This window comes from Salvelinus sp. IW2-2015, linkage group LG8, assembly GCF_002910315.2.
Source record: "Salvelinus sp. IW2-2015 linkage group LG8, ASM291031v2, whole genome shotgun sequence".
Lineage (NCBI taxonomy): Eukaryota > Metazoa > Chordata > Actinopteri > Salmoniformes > Salmonidae > Salvelinus > Salvelinus sp. IW2-2015.
Genome location: NC_036848.1, coordinates 3,168,975 through 3,186,184, shown reverse-complemented (window position 1 = coordinate 3,186,184; position 17,210 = coordinate 3,168,975). Strand labels below are relative to the sequence as shown.

The window sequence follows — 17,210 nt, the reverse complement described above, 5'->3', positions numbered from 1 at the left end:
GCCGCCTGCGCTGAACACCCACCAGGGAGAGGAGCCGCCTGCGCTGAACACCCACCCAGGGAGAGAGAGCCGCCTGCGCTGAACACTCACCCAGCGGAGAGAGAGCCACCTGCTCTGGGACACCCCACCCAGGGAGAGAGAGCCGCCTGCGCTGAACACCCCACCCAGGGAGAGAGAGCCGCCTGCGCTGAACACCCCACCCAGGGAGAGAGAGCCGCCTGAGCTGGACACCCCACCCAGGGAGAGAGCCGTCTGAGCTGGACACCCTGGACTAATGGTTCAGACGGAGAAGAGCACAGCAGGGCTTTGTAAAGGTATCCCACATCTAACAGCTCTGAGAGACAGGCCACCCTGACACAGAACATACGCGTGAGACCGAGAGAGAGGACGGGCTAAAGCAGCCACCACATTCCGACATGTCACATTCTTGTTCACATCTGGCTGCAATACACATACTCCCTTCCCTGTTAGACTATCCTGCACACACTCATTTACAGCACCAACCTGGGGAAGAAGGAGTCAATTGGAAGCTGGGGATGATTAGGTGGCCATGATGGTATGAGGGCCAGATTGGGAATTTAACCAGAACACCGGGGTTAACACTAGAGGTTGACCGATTATGATTTTTCAACGTCAACACCGATTATTGGAGGACCAAAAAAAGCCGATACCGATTAATCTGACGATTTTTGTTTATATATATTTGTAATAATGACAATTACAAYAATACTGAATGAACAATGAACTCTTATTTGAACTTAAAATAATACATTTAAAAAATCCATTTAGTCTCAAATAAATAATGAAACATGTTCAATTTGGTTTAAATAATGCAAAAGCACTGTTGGAGGAAAGTAAAAGTGCAATATGTGCCATGTAAAAAAGCTAACTTTTAAGTTCCTTGCTCAGAACATTTGAACATATGAAAGCTGGTGGTTCCTTCTAACATGAGTCTTCAATATTCCCAGTTAAGTTTTAGGTTGTAGTTATTATAGGACTATTTCTCTCTATACCATTTGTATTTCATAGACCTTTGACCATTGGATGTTCTTATARSCACTATAGTATTGCCAGCCTAATCTCAGGAGTTGATAGGCTTGAAGTCATAAACAGCGCTGCGAAAAGCTGCTGGCAAACGGAGGAAAGTGCGGTTTGAATGAATGCTTATGAGCCTGCTGCTGCCTACCACCGCTCAGTCAGACTGCTCTATCAAATCATAGACTTAATTATAATATAATAAACACAGAAATACGAGCCTTAGGTCATTAATATGGTCAAATCCGGAAACTATCATTTCGAAAACAAAACATTTATTCTTTCAATGAAATAGAGAACCGTTACATATTTTATCAAATGGGCGGCAACCCTAAGTCTAAATATTGCGGTTACATTGAACAACCTTCAATGTTATGTCATAATTATGTAAAATTCTGGCAAATTAATTACGGTCTTTGTTAGGAAGAAATGGTCTTCACACAGTTCGTAATGTTCCAGGCAGCCCAAACTGCTGCATATACCCCGACTCTGCTTACACTGAACGCAAGAGAAGTGACAGTTTCAGGGACCGCATTGATTATATGCAACGCAGGACAAGCTACTTAACTAGTAATATCATCAACAATGTGTAGTTAACTAGTGATTATGTTAAGATTTTTTATTTTTTATAAAGGTAAGTTTAATACTACCTAGCAACTTACCATGACCCATTGCTGCCTGCAATCACATAACATGTGGTCAGCCTGTCACGCAGTCTCCTCGTGGATTGCAATATAGTCAGCCATAATCGGCGTCCAAAAATGCCAATTACCGATTGTTATGTATGAAAGTATGACAACTTGAAATTGGCCCCAATTAATCGGCCATTCCGATTAATCGGTTGACCTCTAGTTAACACCCCAACCTTACGATAAGTGCATTGGAATCTTTAGTGACCAGAGAGTCAGGACACCCGTTTTAACATCCAATCTGAAAGACAGCATCCTGCGCAGGGCAATGTCCCATTCACTGCCCTGGGATCTACTTAGACCAGAGGGCAGAGTGCCCCCTACTGGACCTCCAACACCACTTAGAGCAGCATCTGGTCTCCCATCCAGGGACCAACCCTACTTAGCTTCAGAGGCAAGCCAGCAGTGGGATGCAGGGTGGTATGCCGCTGGCTTTTATGTACAATATATACACTTGAAAGATGAATTAATATCCCAACACTCCATCTCACTCTGGAGCCTAAAATAAATCTGGTAAATTCTATCCTTTTCAGAATGCTGCCAAAATGGACCTCTCCCTCTCTTTCCAGCTGTGCAGCATAACTAATTAATTTGAGGGTTGGGTACTGTGGGTGCATGAAAGTGTGTGTCTGGAGAATATCCAACCAGGCATCCTCCAGCCTGCATCTACAGACCCTCCTCAACCAGCAGAGGCAATAGCCAGAGTGGTGATGGGGTTCGATGGAGGACAGGAGGTCTCAGGGGCCAAACTTTCCCGCTTCCCTCTATCAGTGACACAGCATTGTCACATGTTCCCATGCACTGCCTCACCTCACAGTATGGCAATCACAGTCAACATGATCCAGATATTTTTACACACACACACAGACACAACAGAGAGAACAGGAAAGTGTGTCAAGGGAAAGAAGGCTGGCTCTGGGTGTGTGGTCCGTCAGAGCATGCATGCCTCTCTCTCCCCCCAGACAGTAGGGCGAGAGGGGATTGGCCAGAGGGGGCAATATCTGATACTTTGAGAGGTAGGTGGACCGGCCAACAGAGACGGGGTGTCATTGCTGCAAGCTGCCAATGCACAGGCAGGTGGGAGTGTCGGTCAAAGCCAACACTGCACACGCGCTGCTGCTCTGGGGACTGGGACAGGACGCCGTGCTGCTCTGGGGACTGGGACAGGACGCCGTGCTGCTCTGGGGACTGGGACAGGACGCCGTGCTCTCTGGGACTGGGAAGGACGCCGTGCTGCTCTGACTGGGAAAAGGACGCCGTGCTGCTCTGGGGACTGGGAAAGGACGCCGTGCTGCTCTGGGACTGAAAGGACGCCGTGCTGCTCTGGGACTGGGAAAGGACCGCTGTGCTGCTCTGGGGACTGGGAAAGACGCCGTGCTGCTCTGGGACTGGGAAGGACGCCGTGTTGCCTGCTCGGACTGGAGAAACGCCGGCGTTCTGCTCTGGGGACTGGGAAAGGACGCCGTGCTGCTCTGGGGACTGGGAAAGGACGCCGTGCTGCTCTGGGGACTGGGAAAGGACGCCGTGCTGCTCTGGGGACTGGGAAAGGACGCCGTGCTGCCCTGGGGACTGGGAAAGGATGCCGTGCTGCCTAGCAGTGGGACATAGATGGACTGATACAGTAGGAAGGTAGGGGTGTGTGTGCGCGTTCAAGATTTTGTGTGAGTGTGTGTGTGCGTTCACGATTTTGTTTGAGCGTGTATACGTGCGTTTCAATCTTACGGTCAAAGTGGCTGTGCCTCTGTTTGAAGGTGCTCTGTAGGTTGGTGCTGAGCTGGGAGACGGGGGCCTTCAGGTCCGAGTGGCTCTGCTGACTCAGCTTCTCCTCCATCTCCAGCGTACAGCATGAGTATTCCTGGGGACACACCTTCAGATGGGCTCCTACAGAGAGGCAGGGCGAGAGAAAACACTGATATACACAAACCAAGACCAACCATCATAATGACAGTTCACACAGCACAGTTACACACCGTGAAAAACTGCTTTCGTTTCCTGTTCGTTACGTGAATCAGGTGCCATGTTCTCGCAGAAGAAAATAAACCATGTTAAAGAAGAAAATAAACCATGTTAAAGAAGAAAATAAACCATGTTAAAGAAGAAAATAAAACATCAAATTGAAATGAAATACATTGTGATGGTTGCGCCACACCATTGTCTACTTGCCCTTAATTGGGCAGTCCAATAATATCATTGAACATGCGGTATCCCAGGCCTCTCTGCTTCATGCAGCAGGTACAGAAGCAGCCTCTGGAGAACCACCTACCCAAGAGAAAGAAAAGGTTTATGCTCCTCAAAGTGACCTCTCACAGCACCCGTCAGTCGAGACATTATACCGCAAGCTTCTGCAGCTGTTTCTCATGTGGGAACAATACACACCAGCGTGCACACCAGCATGCACACTGACAGGAGGGGGAGGGGAGAGACTGCTAAAGACAGGCTTGGTCCGGGGAGGGAAGTTCGAGCGCGGATGTTAAACAAGCTTAACAACCTGACATCTCTAAGTGTTGACACCCCATCCGGTCAGTCTCTCTTCTAACCCACACCCTCTGCTGTACAGACCTGACAAGTTTGGCAAAGAGTGGTCAAAGTGGCCTCAACAGCGATTCATGGCAGGGGTCAGAGCAGTGCAGCAGCGGAGGGTCGGAGAGGCGTAGAGGCTGAATGCAAAGTTGCAGCTGCAATAATGTTATGTTTTTCTTTCTTTTTAAAAAGGTGGTTGTTGGAATTTGGGAAGAACACAGTGGTCCTTTCACTCCGCCCAGGCTCCCAACGGCCTGTTTGGTTTTCCCCACCAGCCATCCGCTTGCTCAACAACTCTGGCCCTGGTCGTCTGCAGAACAGGCCACTCTGCTGGCGCTACTAGCACCACTAGACACACTACACCAAACAGTGTTACTAGCACCACTAAACACACTACACCAAACAGTGTTACTAGCACCACTAAACACACTACACCAAACAGTGTTACTAGCACCACTACATACACCGGCTCCAATGGCACCCTATTCCCTACATAGTGCATTATGGGTGTGGTCTAAAGTGCATTATGCCTAAGGACAAGTGTGCCATTTAGGACAGACATGAAATCAACAGGTCACTAGATTCTAACAGTAATGAGCGTGGAAATCAACAGGTCACTAGATTCTAACAGTAATGAGCGTGGAAATCAACAGGTCACTAGATTCTAACAGTAACTAACAATTAAAAAAGCAACAAAATGTAAACTGTGTAATCAGGCCTAGTATATAAAACAAGAGAGTTGCAAATATAGCCACTCCCTGACCATGACGTTGTGGATGTTCAGTGTGTATTGGTGTGATGCATATGAGGACTAAACTACCTGTGTACCACCACTAGAGCAGTGTGTCTAAGCAGTGGCTAGACGTCAGAATTGCGTATGCCAAGAGACTAGTGTGGACTTCAAGTACTACTGACGTGAAGGAGTACACACACCACTCATGCATAGTGCACACTGTGTAAGGCTCCCACAAACACCAACAATTTCCCCACAACATCTTATGATTCAGAAGGTGAAGAGAATGTTGTCACAACCCTTTGGTTGGTTGAAGTATATAACTTCTATACGAAGGCCTCTACCTTGCTAGCTAAAACACACCCAGAGAAACAGAGAAGCATCACCACCTTTCAACCCTAATTTGGGATCAAGCCCAAATCAGACTCAACTTGACCCCCCCCCCCCCCCCACCCCACATACAGCAAGAGAGGAAGAGAGAGTTGACAAGCACTACCTAAACACATTCACACATCACAGGTCAACACATAGCTCTTTGTACCAGATGATTGGAGAGAGCAAAGTAAGCAGTAAGTGCATGCGCGCAGACACACAAAGCATGCACACACGTACACACCTCCTCTAAGTGAAACAGAGATTCTGCCTGTATTCCACCAAGGCCTCCCTCCCTCCCTCCCTGCAGTACAGGACCACAATCTAAAGGCCTTTATCCGTGTGGAAAATGTCTGTAACCAAAGAACACAAATAAAACTGAGATGGCCAATCTTTCACAGGAATGTCTGTACAAATGTCACATTGTTAGCTCACGGGCTAAAGTCTCTGAAAATGTTCTCGTATTAGTTAATGCATACTTTGGGAAAACATTAGGGCGGCCAATTTCTCCAACCCCCGCACAGAAACAGGTTGTAAAATTGGGACAAGAGTAGACGGTTCAAATAAAGAAAAGTGAACGCTTGCCCGCATAGCAAATGGCTTTATGTTCCCTTAAAGTGCACTTCTTTTGAGCAGAGCCCTATGAGTCCTGGTCACAAGTAGTGCACTATAGGGAGCCATTTTATAGGAAATCCTTGACTGGACTACTTAAAGTTTAGAGTTTCTAAAAGGTATGATCTTGCATGAAACATTTTATTCACCACAAGTATATGTATACAATATAAAAAATAAAATGTATTTCTCATCAGCAGGCAGTAGTCAATAGTTTGCAAAAGTCTTCCAAAACAGTTGTCAGGGGTCAGAGGTAATGGTTAACTAAATAAACTAGAATGCTCAACCTTCCTTTACTTGGAGATTAATTAATTAATTCTCAATTTCGGAAGGAACTGGTGCAATAAAATCTCCTGTTTCTAGTTTCAGGTGGAACTCCGATAACATGGAAATATTCAAATTTATATTGAATAGAGGTTTTGTAACGAGTGAGAAATGCCTGGCATTTGTGTAGATCTTTGTTTGAGTAGATCTTTGTTTGAGTAGATCTTTGTTTGAGTAGATCTTTGTTTGAGTAGATCTTTGTTTGAGTAGATCTTTGTGTTATCTGGCAAGTGAACTCACTCGTTGCAAAGAAAAGGGGATTTCATATTTTTCGGAATATTCTCTGGTTTTTGGAATTTCACCTGCAACTGGAATGAGGCGATTAGAAGACACTGTTATCTTCCAAATCGAGAATGAAGAAAGTAAAAACGGCCAATTAAAGGTTGGTTTCCTATATTGTCTGTGGACCGTCAGCTCAACCTCAAGGACAAGCTTTAGATGGAGGGTTGAGTCTGCTTGGCGACATACAATAACTCCCAATTAACTGGGAATCCCAACAAACAGCGAGCGGGTACATTGTTCAGGTTGTCAATCAGAAGGAAAAAGGAGGGTTATTTACGGCAGTCAAAACATGGGAGCCGTTAATAAACAACATGATACTGTGTCATGGCATTCATCAGCAGTCCACTGCTTTCTGCTTCTCCTTTGTGGTTTCCACCACCAACCTCTTTAAACGGCTCATAAAATAAGTCCCTTCCCTTTGACGTTCTCCTGTCTGCCCCTTTACACTGGAGGAGGAGGACGTTCCCCTGCCTGCCCCCCAGAACACTGGCTTCTCTGGTGAGGAGGTGGTGGTGGTGTGGGGGGAGGTGAAAATGCCTTGTGGACAAAACCCAGATTAGACACCACATCACCCCCTCTCCTCTGCCTGGCCTGCATCATGTGGCCCAGGACCAGACAGACTTCAGAGCAGAGAAACCTCCACCCCTCCAGCTCTACCACCACCCTGCAGGCTTAACCAGAGGGGTCAAAGGTTAACAGCCACTCCTGAGAGAGAGGTCCTGTCCTCTGACCCCTCTGTCCGCCAGCCAGCACATCCACAACTAACACACACAAATCGCCTTAAGACACACACGCACATTAACAACCATAGATTCACATAAACAACTGATACACACCAACAACCATAGATCCACATACAAATTAACAACCGAAACACACCAACAACCATAGATCCACATACAAATGAACAACCGAAACACACCAACAACCATAGATCCACATAGCACATGCCATACACACTACCCATCCACATACAAACATTAAACCACATATGTCACACTGAGTCAGAAGTCAAATTCCCCAGAGGATTATTTCCATCCGCACCCTGCTGAACTCCAGTGACCACAGAGAAAGACTGCAGTGTTCATTTTAGCAGCTATTTTAGATATAGTTTTAGTTGACTCACGCCCGGAAGCTGTGTGGGAGGGACAGCTGGGCAGATCCACTCAATCACACCGCGCAACTGAAAGACGTTAATTAATTGTGCCAATGAGAGGATTGCACTATGCAAAGCCAAGCATGCTTATGATTGGACAAAATTCATCAACTAAAAGGAAAACAAAATTTGCCAAAATTTTTTTTCCCAGGTCCCAACTTTTACCAAAAGAAAATGTGTGATATTTTGTGGGGAGAAACAGAAGGGCATGAAAAACGAATACCAGTTGAGGGAGAAAACCAGGTAGCAAATTATATAGCAATTAGGTTATTTTAAGAGTCGTCCTTTTATATAGTTCCTGTCATGTTGTCAGGTACTCTTCCCCCGCCCCCATCTCATCCATCATTCTAGCACCTGCCATCTTCTCTCTCCCCGTCTGTATGTCTCTGACTGGTCTTCCCTCTGTCAGATTGGACATAGTGCTAACCTCTAATCCATAACTACAAAGAAAACACTGTTTGACCACACCGCCTTCCGCTGGAAAACACGGTTTGACCACACCGCCTTCCGCTGGAAAACACCTTTGAAGTGCCCTATGGATTCTTCAAATTTACTTTTGGGGATTTTCAGCGACCCTTTTCTTTATGAGATACATGTGAAGCCAATGTATGAACAGGAGCCAATAACTGCCCTATTGCTGCAGTAGATCAGGCTTGAACTACAATGGACAGGGCCAGTCAGGTTTCTAGGATCAGGAACCTGAACCAATGTTCCACTCATACGGACACAGCTGGACAACCATTAATACACCCATTTTCATGAGAGGGTAAGAGAGCACACACACGAGGTCATCACTGTAATATGTTCAACAAGGTTTCTCTGTAAGCTGAAACCATTAGAGCTTCAACTTCCCATATGGAGATAATCAAGCCAGGGTATTAGCTTCTCCTCCACTTAGTGCTTTTCTAAATACTGGAATGACAGGTTTACAGCAATTTTGCCAACCCAATAATGCTTTTCAGGTCTAATTTTCAAAAGAACAGCTTCGGGGAGCCCAGCTTTAGCCAGGAGTTTCTTAACAAAATGGTGGGCAGCACATCATTACTATGCAGTTTTCACCTTCTCCATTTCTCTTTATGAGTTAAGGCAACAGTCAGTCTAAATAGAGAATCACTAATCTATTTCAACTGTGTTTCAAATAGACTACAATTGTCTCAGACACCTAATGATAAGAGGCAGACATTTCAGATCATTGTTCAATGGTTATCTGAGGGAGTGAGCATTCACTATTGCCCTCTCCTGTGTAACCCTGGCAGTATTAATGCCCAACATGCAGCTGACGTCAGCAAGCAATGATTGGCCGGACAGAAACCCCCCCTCTCACCAGAAGGAGGTGAGCTAACGAGCAGGATAACCCACGGCGCACAGACATGCTGACCCTCACAGGCGGCCGGCCGTCCAGCACCCAGACACCACAGCCAACTCAGAACTCGGCTCTTCCGCTTGAGGCTACATTTTAAATGGTATCCTGTTCCCTTTATAGAGCACAACTTATGACCAGGGACCGTAGAGATAGCTAGACACACTATAAAGGGAATAAGGTGCAATTTGGGACGCAGACCAGCTCTGGTCATCCCTGATAAGAACATGTCCCTCTGCTGTGGCCAGTCATCATGATCCAAGTCAGAGACTAATAAATTCAAATTAGCATCCTACGTAGGTATCTAAATATACATTGATGGTGAAACGGGTTGTATGTCTTGGTAGAGGGCTATAAAAATATACACATACTATACTGATTCATGTGGGTTCCAGAGGCAGTTTCATTGATTGAATTCAATCTTTCATGGTGACATTTCTTTGAGTCACGTTTCAGCAGTGCTCCTAAAAATTAAAAAAAAATACTTGTTGCTCTAATTAAAACAACCTTTCAAGACATGTCGCTACGAACTAACTCATACAATAGTAATGATTAACTGCGATGGGTCATCTCCGACCAGACATCGGTCACAGCTACTCACGGGGCCTAGTATGCATCACCGTACAGTAATGGCTGCCTGCCTTTGTGCTAAAAGTGACAGGAAAAACAGCTCAGCGCCAACACCACAGAATTACATTAACTTAACTAATTTAATAGGATATCTGTGTCCAACAACCATGACAAACGAGACGTGTGGCTCAAACAAACCAACTTGTCAACACTGGTGGGAGTAGAGTGGTAAAGTGAGAAATGTTAGCTTTGCTTGTAGCTGAGGAACGCTCAACTTGGTTCTCTTATATCAAGGTTGAGTACTGATAACAGGTCACGTAATTTGCTAGCAACAACATTGAGTCACCATCAGCCGATGCTTGTGGCCCTTCCACGGGGTGCTGGAATTCATACGTTTAGTAAAAACTTATAATACAACCAACTTTTTCCTAATTTGTGTTGATCAACAGGAAATGTAGTGGCCTTGACATTCTAAGTAAGCCAAGATTCAATTGGCACAAGAGCATTTGCGCTGAAGTTGAGCAACACAAATGAGGGAAAAGTCTGTGGTTGTATTCTATAAACATTTTTATTAAAGTATGAATTTCAGCACGCGGCGGAAGGACCGCGGTTGTACAGGACAAACGGTACAGGTAAGCATTTTCAGACTGTACATTTTTACAAGTATTGACTGATGGTGACTCAATGTTGCTAGTAAACACGCAACCAGTTATCAAAAGGCAACTCCTCCTTGATAATAAGAGAACAGAGTTGAGAGTTCCTCAGCTACCTTGCCTGTAACATGCGCTTAAATCCATTTAGAAGAATGCACAACATTCCCCTAGGGGATCAGGAGTTTTGGTTAAGGAGAATTGAATTTGGAGAGGGAGATATTTTACAGTTAAGCAGCCAGCCACAAGACCTTGGAAAGCGCCGGTGCAAAATTATGTTTCCTTAAATAAATCAGGGATTAAAATCTCTTCCAAAACACAGCTGTCAAAATACGTAAGATTTTCTTTTCGGATGGCATTACATTGATAAGAGAGAGACGCATGTACAAAGGCCAGAGTGGAATCTCATTACAAACATGACTAGTATATTTTCTGTTTAACAGCATCACAACATGGCACTGCCACAGCAACGGCTTGTAACAGGTTAAAAACCGGACTGCAGACAGCCATGGCATATCCTAAGGCTATGGAAAAGACTATCAGCAGGCTAATATATTACATTGTTGAAGTACTGCCCCAGTTCAAGAAAAACAACCACCAAACGTAAAATAATCCAATCTAACAAACACACACACCCAAACAAGTACACACACGGAGACCCATAAATCCTAACCCCCTGCCACCGGAGTCCATCTCTGATTGCTAAACCAGTCGAGGCCTCTCCATTTGTGAACATTCCAAAATGCTATCATCCATGAACATTTACTCAGAAGGCCCTGGGGAGATTCCACAACATGGCCCTGGCCTCCCGCTCTGTGTCCGTTTCCCTCTCCCCTTCAACTCAGCCCTCCCCAGCTCCACCTTAGTCTCCCAACACAAAAGCTCCCTGCCGGCCACTTCTTCCCAGGTCTGCTCCCTGCCGGCCACTTCTTCCCGGGTCTGCTCCCTGTCTATACTGCATCCCAGGTCAGCTCTTTGTCAATGATTTAGCTAGCTCCGGCATTTCCTCACAGATACGTTAATAGAAAGTCGACTAGATACCAACACTTACCACAGGGACTACACGCAGTCACATCAAACTATTATAAGTAACTAGTGGGAAAATAAAGACTTGTGTCTTTGTCCCATGTTTATAATTGTATCAATATCTAGTAATGGGTAACTAGTAAATAGGGACCATCTTTGTATCGGTGACCTGTAAAGCAGCATAGAGGAAACATAGCTCCAAATTAGTGCATTACTATGAAACACATTTACCTCAAGACTGAAGGGTTAGTTTAGAGCCAGCAGAGCAGAACTTCAGGAGAGCTGGACTAACTCCTAAATGGCACCCTATCCCCTATATAGTACATTACTGTGGGCACTGGTCAAAAGTAGTGCACTATATAGGGGAAAGGGTGCCATTTGGAAAACAACCCTGGACTGACTGGATGGTGTTGGTTCAACTGAGCAGAGCAAGGTTGAGGTGGTAGCAATTAAACTTCCCCAAATACTAACCCTCACTACGGCCTCTATGTACAAAATGGTGAGAGGCCAAAGGAGTGAGAAGGGAGAGAGCGATGGAAAGAGAGAAAAAAAGGGAGCGGACTAACCAAAATGAGGTATTAGCAGGGAGTTAAGGAGAGATGTGTAGGAGTGTGCCATTACATGGATGGAAATAAACATACATTTTTAAAAAAGAATGGAGGGAACGAGAGTAAGGAGAACCGAATCGTGTTTTAATCAGACAAAATTATATTCAGCAGGAGCCGAGTGGCAGGATTCATAATGGACATTAAACTTACTTAGACAATTAGATATTGGCCAATGTTAACAATAGTATGAAATGATAGTCGTTATAGTAGTCTTTAGTAGTAGTGTTACTAGCTAGGGCTGGATGATATGGCCTAAATATCATCTCAATTTTTTCAACCTCATGGGCGAAATGTGCATGTGAGTGAGTGCGATTGATATACCTCTCGATTATAATTTTTATTATAATTACACAATGCATTTCAAACAGTCGACAATAATCGAATGAATTCAGGGCGTGTGAAATTATACCTAGACTAAATATAAGTCTTCCACAACCATAAGACCTACTATATATATATATATATATATATATATATATAAATAAAAGTGTCACTTTCTGGGGCGACCCGACCGAATTCACATAGAAATGTGTGTTATAGATATGATTCTCAATAAACGCAAATCTAAGAAGCGGTAGATCTGTTCTATGTGCACTATTTCTTTGCTTCCTGTTAAGATTGGATTGTGTGTTTTACACCAGCTTCAAACAGCTGAGAATATATTACAGAGTTTTAGATAGTACAATGACTCTACACTATACTTCCTTGTTAAGTGAAACTGAAATTAGGTGAACTATAACATTTTAGCAACAAGGAAATGGCAGAGCGATTTCTGCATAGTGCATCTTCAATAATTTTATCAAAATAGTTTAACCTGCGTTTTTGCAATAATCACTGATCTGGCTTTCAAGTCTAAGAAAATGCCCCTATTTGTTACAACTTTAACCAGAACCATGCATAATGCACATTCACTAATAATGACTTGTTGAAGCAGGCATTATAGAACATTAACACAGGTCTCAAACACTCTCAAGCGCTAGTAAGAAGCAAGCTCATCTTTATATTTCAAGTTTAGCCAACTTGGATCTATTTGCTCGCTAACAAGTCAAAACAGTTGAATTGTTATGAACACCCTTCGGTCTCCAACTGTTTGAACAGCATGCTGGCCTGTCCACTTTGTTATAATGTTGAAATCAAGTGGCTTCCCGTATTTCTCAAAATGAGAATGAGTTGCCAATTACATATATAATTGTGTTTTATGCTTATTGCACATTTATAAAACACACAGACTAGACAGCTAGTATAACAGTCGGGCTAAAATGCTGCTAGTGTGACAGAGGATTCATTTTCCATAATGAATGTTCATTTATACTCCCGTTTTAGTAGTGTCTGCGCCAAGCACAATCTGAGGAGCTGAGACATAAAGAGCATTAATAGGAAGGTTATTACTCTCTATTACAGTAAAATAATGTCTCCATGTGTTTCAGTGTCCATATGACCCAGTCTGTTGGACCAAACCTCAAACGCARATAGCGAGTTGAAACTGCTTGTCTCAGAGGAAGAAGTGATCTCCCATCTTTGTTGGCGTGAGAGGCAGGAGGAGGGGCTTGGTGTGTGTGTAAACCACAGAGGAAGAGGCGTAGTGAAAGGTTTGATTCTCCCCAAAATCTGTCAAAAATAAGCCCACTGCGTTTCTGTGGCCTTATTTTGGACCTAAGCTTGTCACCTGCCTTCCAGCCTTTGGGACAACGTCTCCCATTGTTAGGGTGGAGACATGAGCATCTCGCCATTATATACAGATCTCTGGTGTAAATGGGAAGGTGAAGACAGCACAGAAGGCGCGAAAGAGACGAGACCAAAAAGACATGAGAACAAGCGGACATAACTCAAATGAAAAATAAAACTTTAATTCCTGCGATACAGGCATATTGCGTAAAAACATACATTTGAATTATTCAATATATCACCCAGCCCTACCACTAGCAAGAGAGCCAAAGACACTGACCTCAATAAAGGGTGAGCAAAGCAATCAGTTTAAACTGAAGGGTCAGAACCCCCAGCACCTATTAAAGCAACAAACATCTTGTAACCTTGGGAGGGTGGGAGGACACACACGTCATGCTAAACTAAGAGTTAATTCAAGTCAGTCCCATCAGTCTTTCTTCCAGATATCTGTTGAGTTCTCTCTGATCTAGTGCCGCTCTACCGGGGATTCCACATTTACAGCCTGGACTTGCGCTAAAGAGTGTGTGTGTGTACACGTTATCTCCCCACATTCGCAGACACGCAGAGGGCAAGTTACAGCACAGCTTGATCCCAAGGGAGCAGGAGGAAAAACAGGGAACAAAATACCTTCCCGACTAGTCCCTCCCTCTTTCCACTGACTCAGACATTAAAAGAAGAAAACCCTCTTTACATAAAGCCAAGTGCTTTACCATGGGAGCCTTGCACAAACACCATGTTGTACTGCTGTCAGAAACACACAGACTACTGTCCATGAGATTACACATTTTAAAAGTTCACTCAGAAAACCAGAGAAATCAGAACTTTATAGGCCATATTATACTTAACTGTGTCTATAGTACACAAAGACAGTGGCCAGTTTATTAGACGCACCCATGTAGTACCGGGACGGACCCCTTTTTGCCTCCAGAATCACCCGAATTCGTCGGGGAATGAAGGGACCTGATGTATGCCGGGAAAACATTCCCCACACCATTACACCATCAGCCTGTACTGTTGACACCAGGGAGGACGGTGCCATGGAGTCATGCTGCTTATGCCAAATCCTGCCTGCCATCAGCATGACGCAATAGGAAATGGGATAGGTTGGACCAGGCATTGTTATCCCACTACTCAATTGCCAATAGCCAATCTGTGACAAGGACCGACGAGTTGTGTTCCGAGATGCCGTTCTGCACACCGTTGTACTGCGCCGGTATTCGTCTGTCTGTGGTCCACCTGTTAGCTTGCACGATTCTTGCCATTCTCCTCCCACCTCTCTCATCAACGAGCTCCTTTTGCCCACAGGACTGCCGCTGACTGGATGGTTGTTTGTCACACCATTATAGGTAAACCCTAGGCACTGTCTTGAGTGAAAAGCCCAGGAGGTTGGCCGTTTGGGACACGAACAAGCTCCTGGCACCGACGATCATACCATACTCAGTCGCTTAGGTCACTCGTTTCAACCATTCTAACGTTCAATCTAACAGTAACTGAATGCCTGTCTACCTGTTTTATATAGCAAGTCACGGCCACGTCTGTAGGAGAAAACCATTCTCGTGAACAAGGTGGTGTACCTAATAAACTGGCCAATGAGTTAGGGTTCTGCGGTATGCCGTGGTATTTGGAAATAGTCACAGGTTGGTTTATCAATACTGTCAAAACTAATATTGGTTTTCCCGTGCAGCAAACTGAGTAGCATTTTGCTGGGATGTCTGTCCTGCAAATAGTTTGTCAGAGACTGTATTGAAATGCGCTCGTTAGCATTTAGTTAACATTCACCATGGGGTTTTACATGCACTTGTTAGCATTGATAGCCTTCGAATTACAGAGGCGCAGTAGGGGTTCAAAATAGCGCCCCTTGTGTTCAGTGTCAGTAATACTGGAGGTCGATATGAAGGTATGACAATCTGGATACCTCTCAAGTCAACACGGAGGGTACATGGAAAGTCATTTTCAACCCCCCACAAACGTCGCTGTCCATCAGGTGAAGAAGCATTTGAAAGGTTTAAAAATGTGAACACAAACATTTCAGTCTTGTCAGTAAAGGATGAAACGGGCCCAGGGATAAACAGCCCCTCAATGTTTATAACAGACGTCCAAAAGCAGCTGAACTGAGATCCACCAGATGTTGGGACAGGAACAGGACAGCCTGCTGCGGCCGCCCGGCAAAGCCCTCCAGGCTGAATGAGGTCAGGTGCAAGATCAGGTTTCTGGGCCCTCAAAAGCCACAAAAGGGCAACAATGGTTCTGATATACCTGTTGGGCTTTGGGGAAACTGACACCAGACAGGGTGGTGGGATGGAAACCAGTCATAGCCAACTGTCAAAGAGAGGGGAATAAGTAATAAACCCAAAGCTTTAGTCATGACCAACCAATTCTGTCCCATTCCAAATGATATGGAGTGGATGTGTCAATAAATCACCGCGACTATGAGATAGGTCTAGCCTTTCCAACAATGTAACATGATTTCTGTCCCAAATGGAAGTCTCCAGTTTCCTCACAAAGCCTCGTTTTTCTTTCAGGGAAAACTGCCACCCTCAAAACTTACCGACCGAATGATTTGTAGCTTTTCAAGCCTTTATTTAAAAAGCAATGGAGCCTTTGAAGAGCCTTTGGTTCTAATTGAAGCGCCTCGGCCAGCAGGATTTCTGCCGATGGTTTGTTCATGTTTTTGTTAATGTTTTTTGACGAGGTTTTGATGACCTCGTCAGTCAAATGTACAGAGCTATGTGAAAAAGCTAAGACCGAGGCCCTCCTACAGCTTGGCTGGAAATGAGAAAACATATTTAAAGCAGAGGCCCGTGTTTTTTTCTTTTTTTTTGCCAGATCTCAGATCATTTGTTTATTATATGTTCAAAAGCATGGAGAGGAGTAAGGGATTGGGTCATTAGGTGACTTATTAGGCTAACTATACTTTGGAAAACTGAGCTAAGTGTTAGTGGGAGCCTCATTGGTGGGAGTCTTGATGCAGGCCTTGGGAGTAATTAGCAGGGATTAGAGCTCATCTGGCCTGGAACCAGCACTGGGGTTCAAGCCCAAACACGCAGGCGAGTCCCTAGCTTCAGGCCTTCACGCACGCTGCTCCCCAACCACACAGGCCTCTGGCAAATACAAAACCATGTTGTTATTGTCCTCATGATCTTCATAACAATCCAGAAATCTTGACTGATAGTTCCTGAATGCTACTTCATTAGAGCTTCATGTCTTGGTCTCTCCCTGGCGCTCACATTAGGGTTGGGCAATATGGCCAAAATATAATATCACTGCCTGAGTGTTTAATTTCTACATTTGATTTATGGGTAGTGTTTAATTTGGCTTTTACCATTCTAATTGTTTCTACTGACCAACCAAACTTCAACCCAATGATAGGTTACTTAACTGTCAGGTAGCTATTTGTAGAACATTTCATTGGAATCAATCCCCCTGTATACCACCCAACCCATAGTGAGCTCCAAAAAGTACAGTGACATTTTGTTGTTTTGGCTCTGTACTCCAGCACTTTGGATATGAAATGATACTATGGACTATGAGGCTTAAGTGCAGACTGCCAGCATAATTTGACGGTATCGTCATCCAAATCGAGTGAACCGTTTTAGAAATTACAGCAC

General features: G+C 44.5%; 1 protein-coding gene across 2 annotated transcripts in view; it reads right to left on the bottom strand.

The window, feature by feature from the left end:
* gpc4 (glypican 4) overlaps positions 1 to 17,210 on the bottom strand; it is a 52,454-nt gene that overhangs the window by 20,771 nt on the left and 14,473 nt on the right. The window contains exons 1-2 of one of the 2 annotated variants that reach the window (XM_023992120.2): positions 3,695 to 3,786; positions 3,447 to 3,605 (exon numbers count right to left, since the gene is read on the bottom strand). In XM_023992120.2, the coding sequence (XP_023847888.1) occupies positions 3,447 to 3,605; positions 3,695 to 3,743 (208 nt within the window). In that variant the 5' untranslated portion in view covers positions 3,744 to 3,786. Of the gene's footprint in view, positions 1 to 3,446; positions 3,606 to 3,694; positions 3,787 to 17,210 lie in introns of those variants that run through there. The other variant, XM_023992119.2, reaches the window with a different exon arrangement.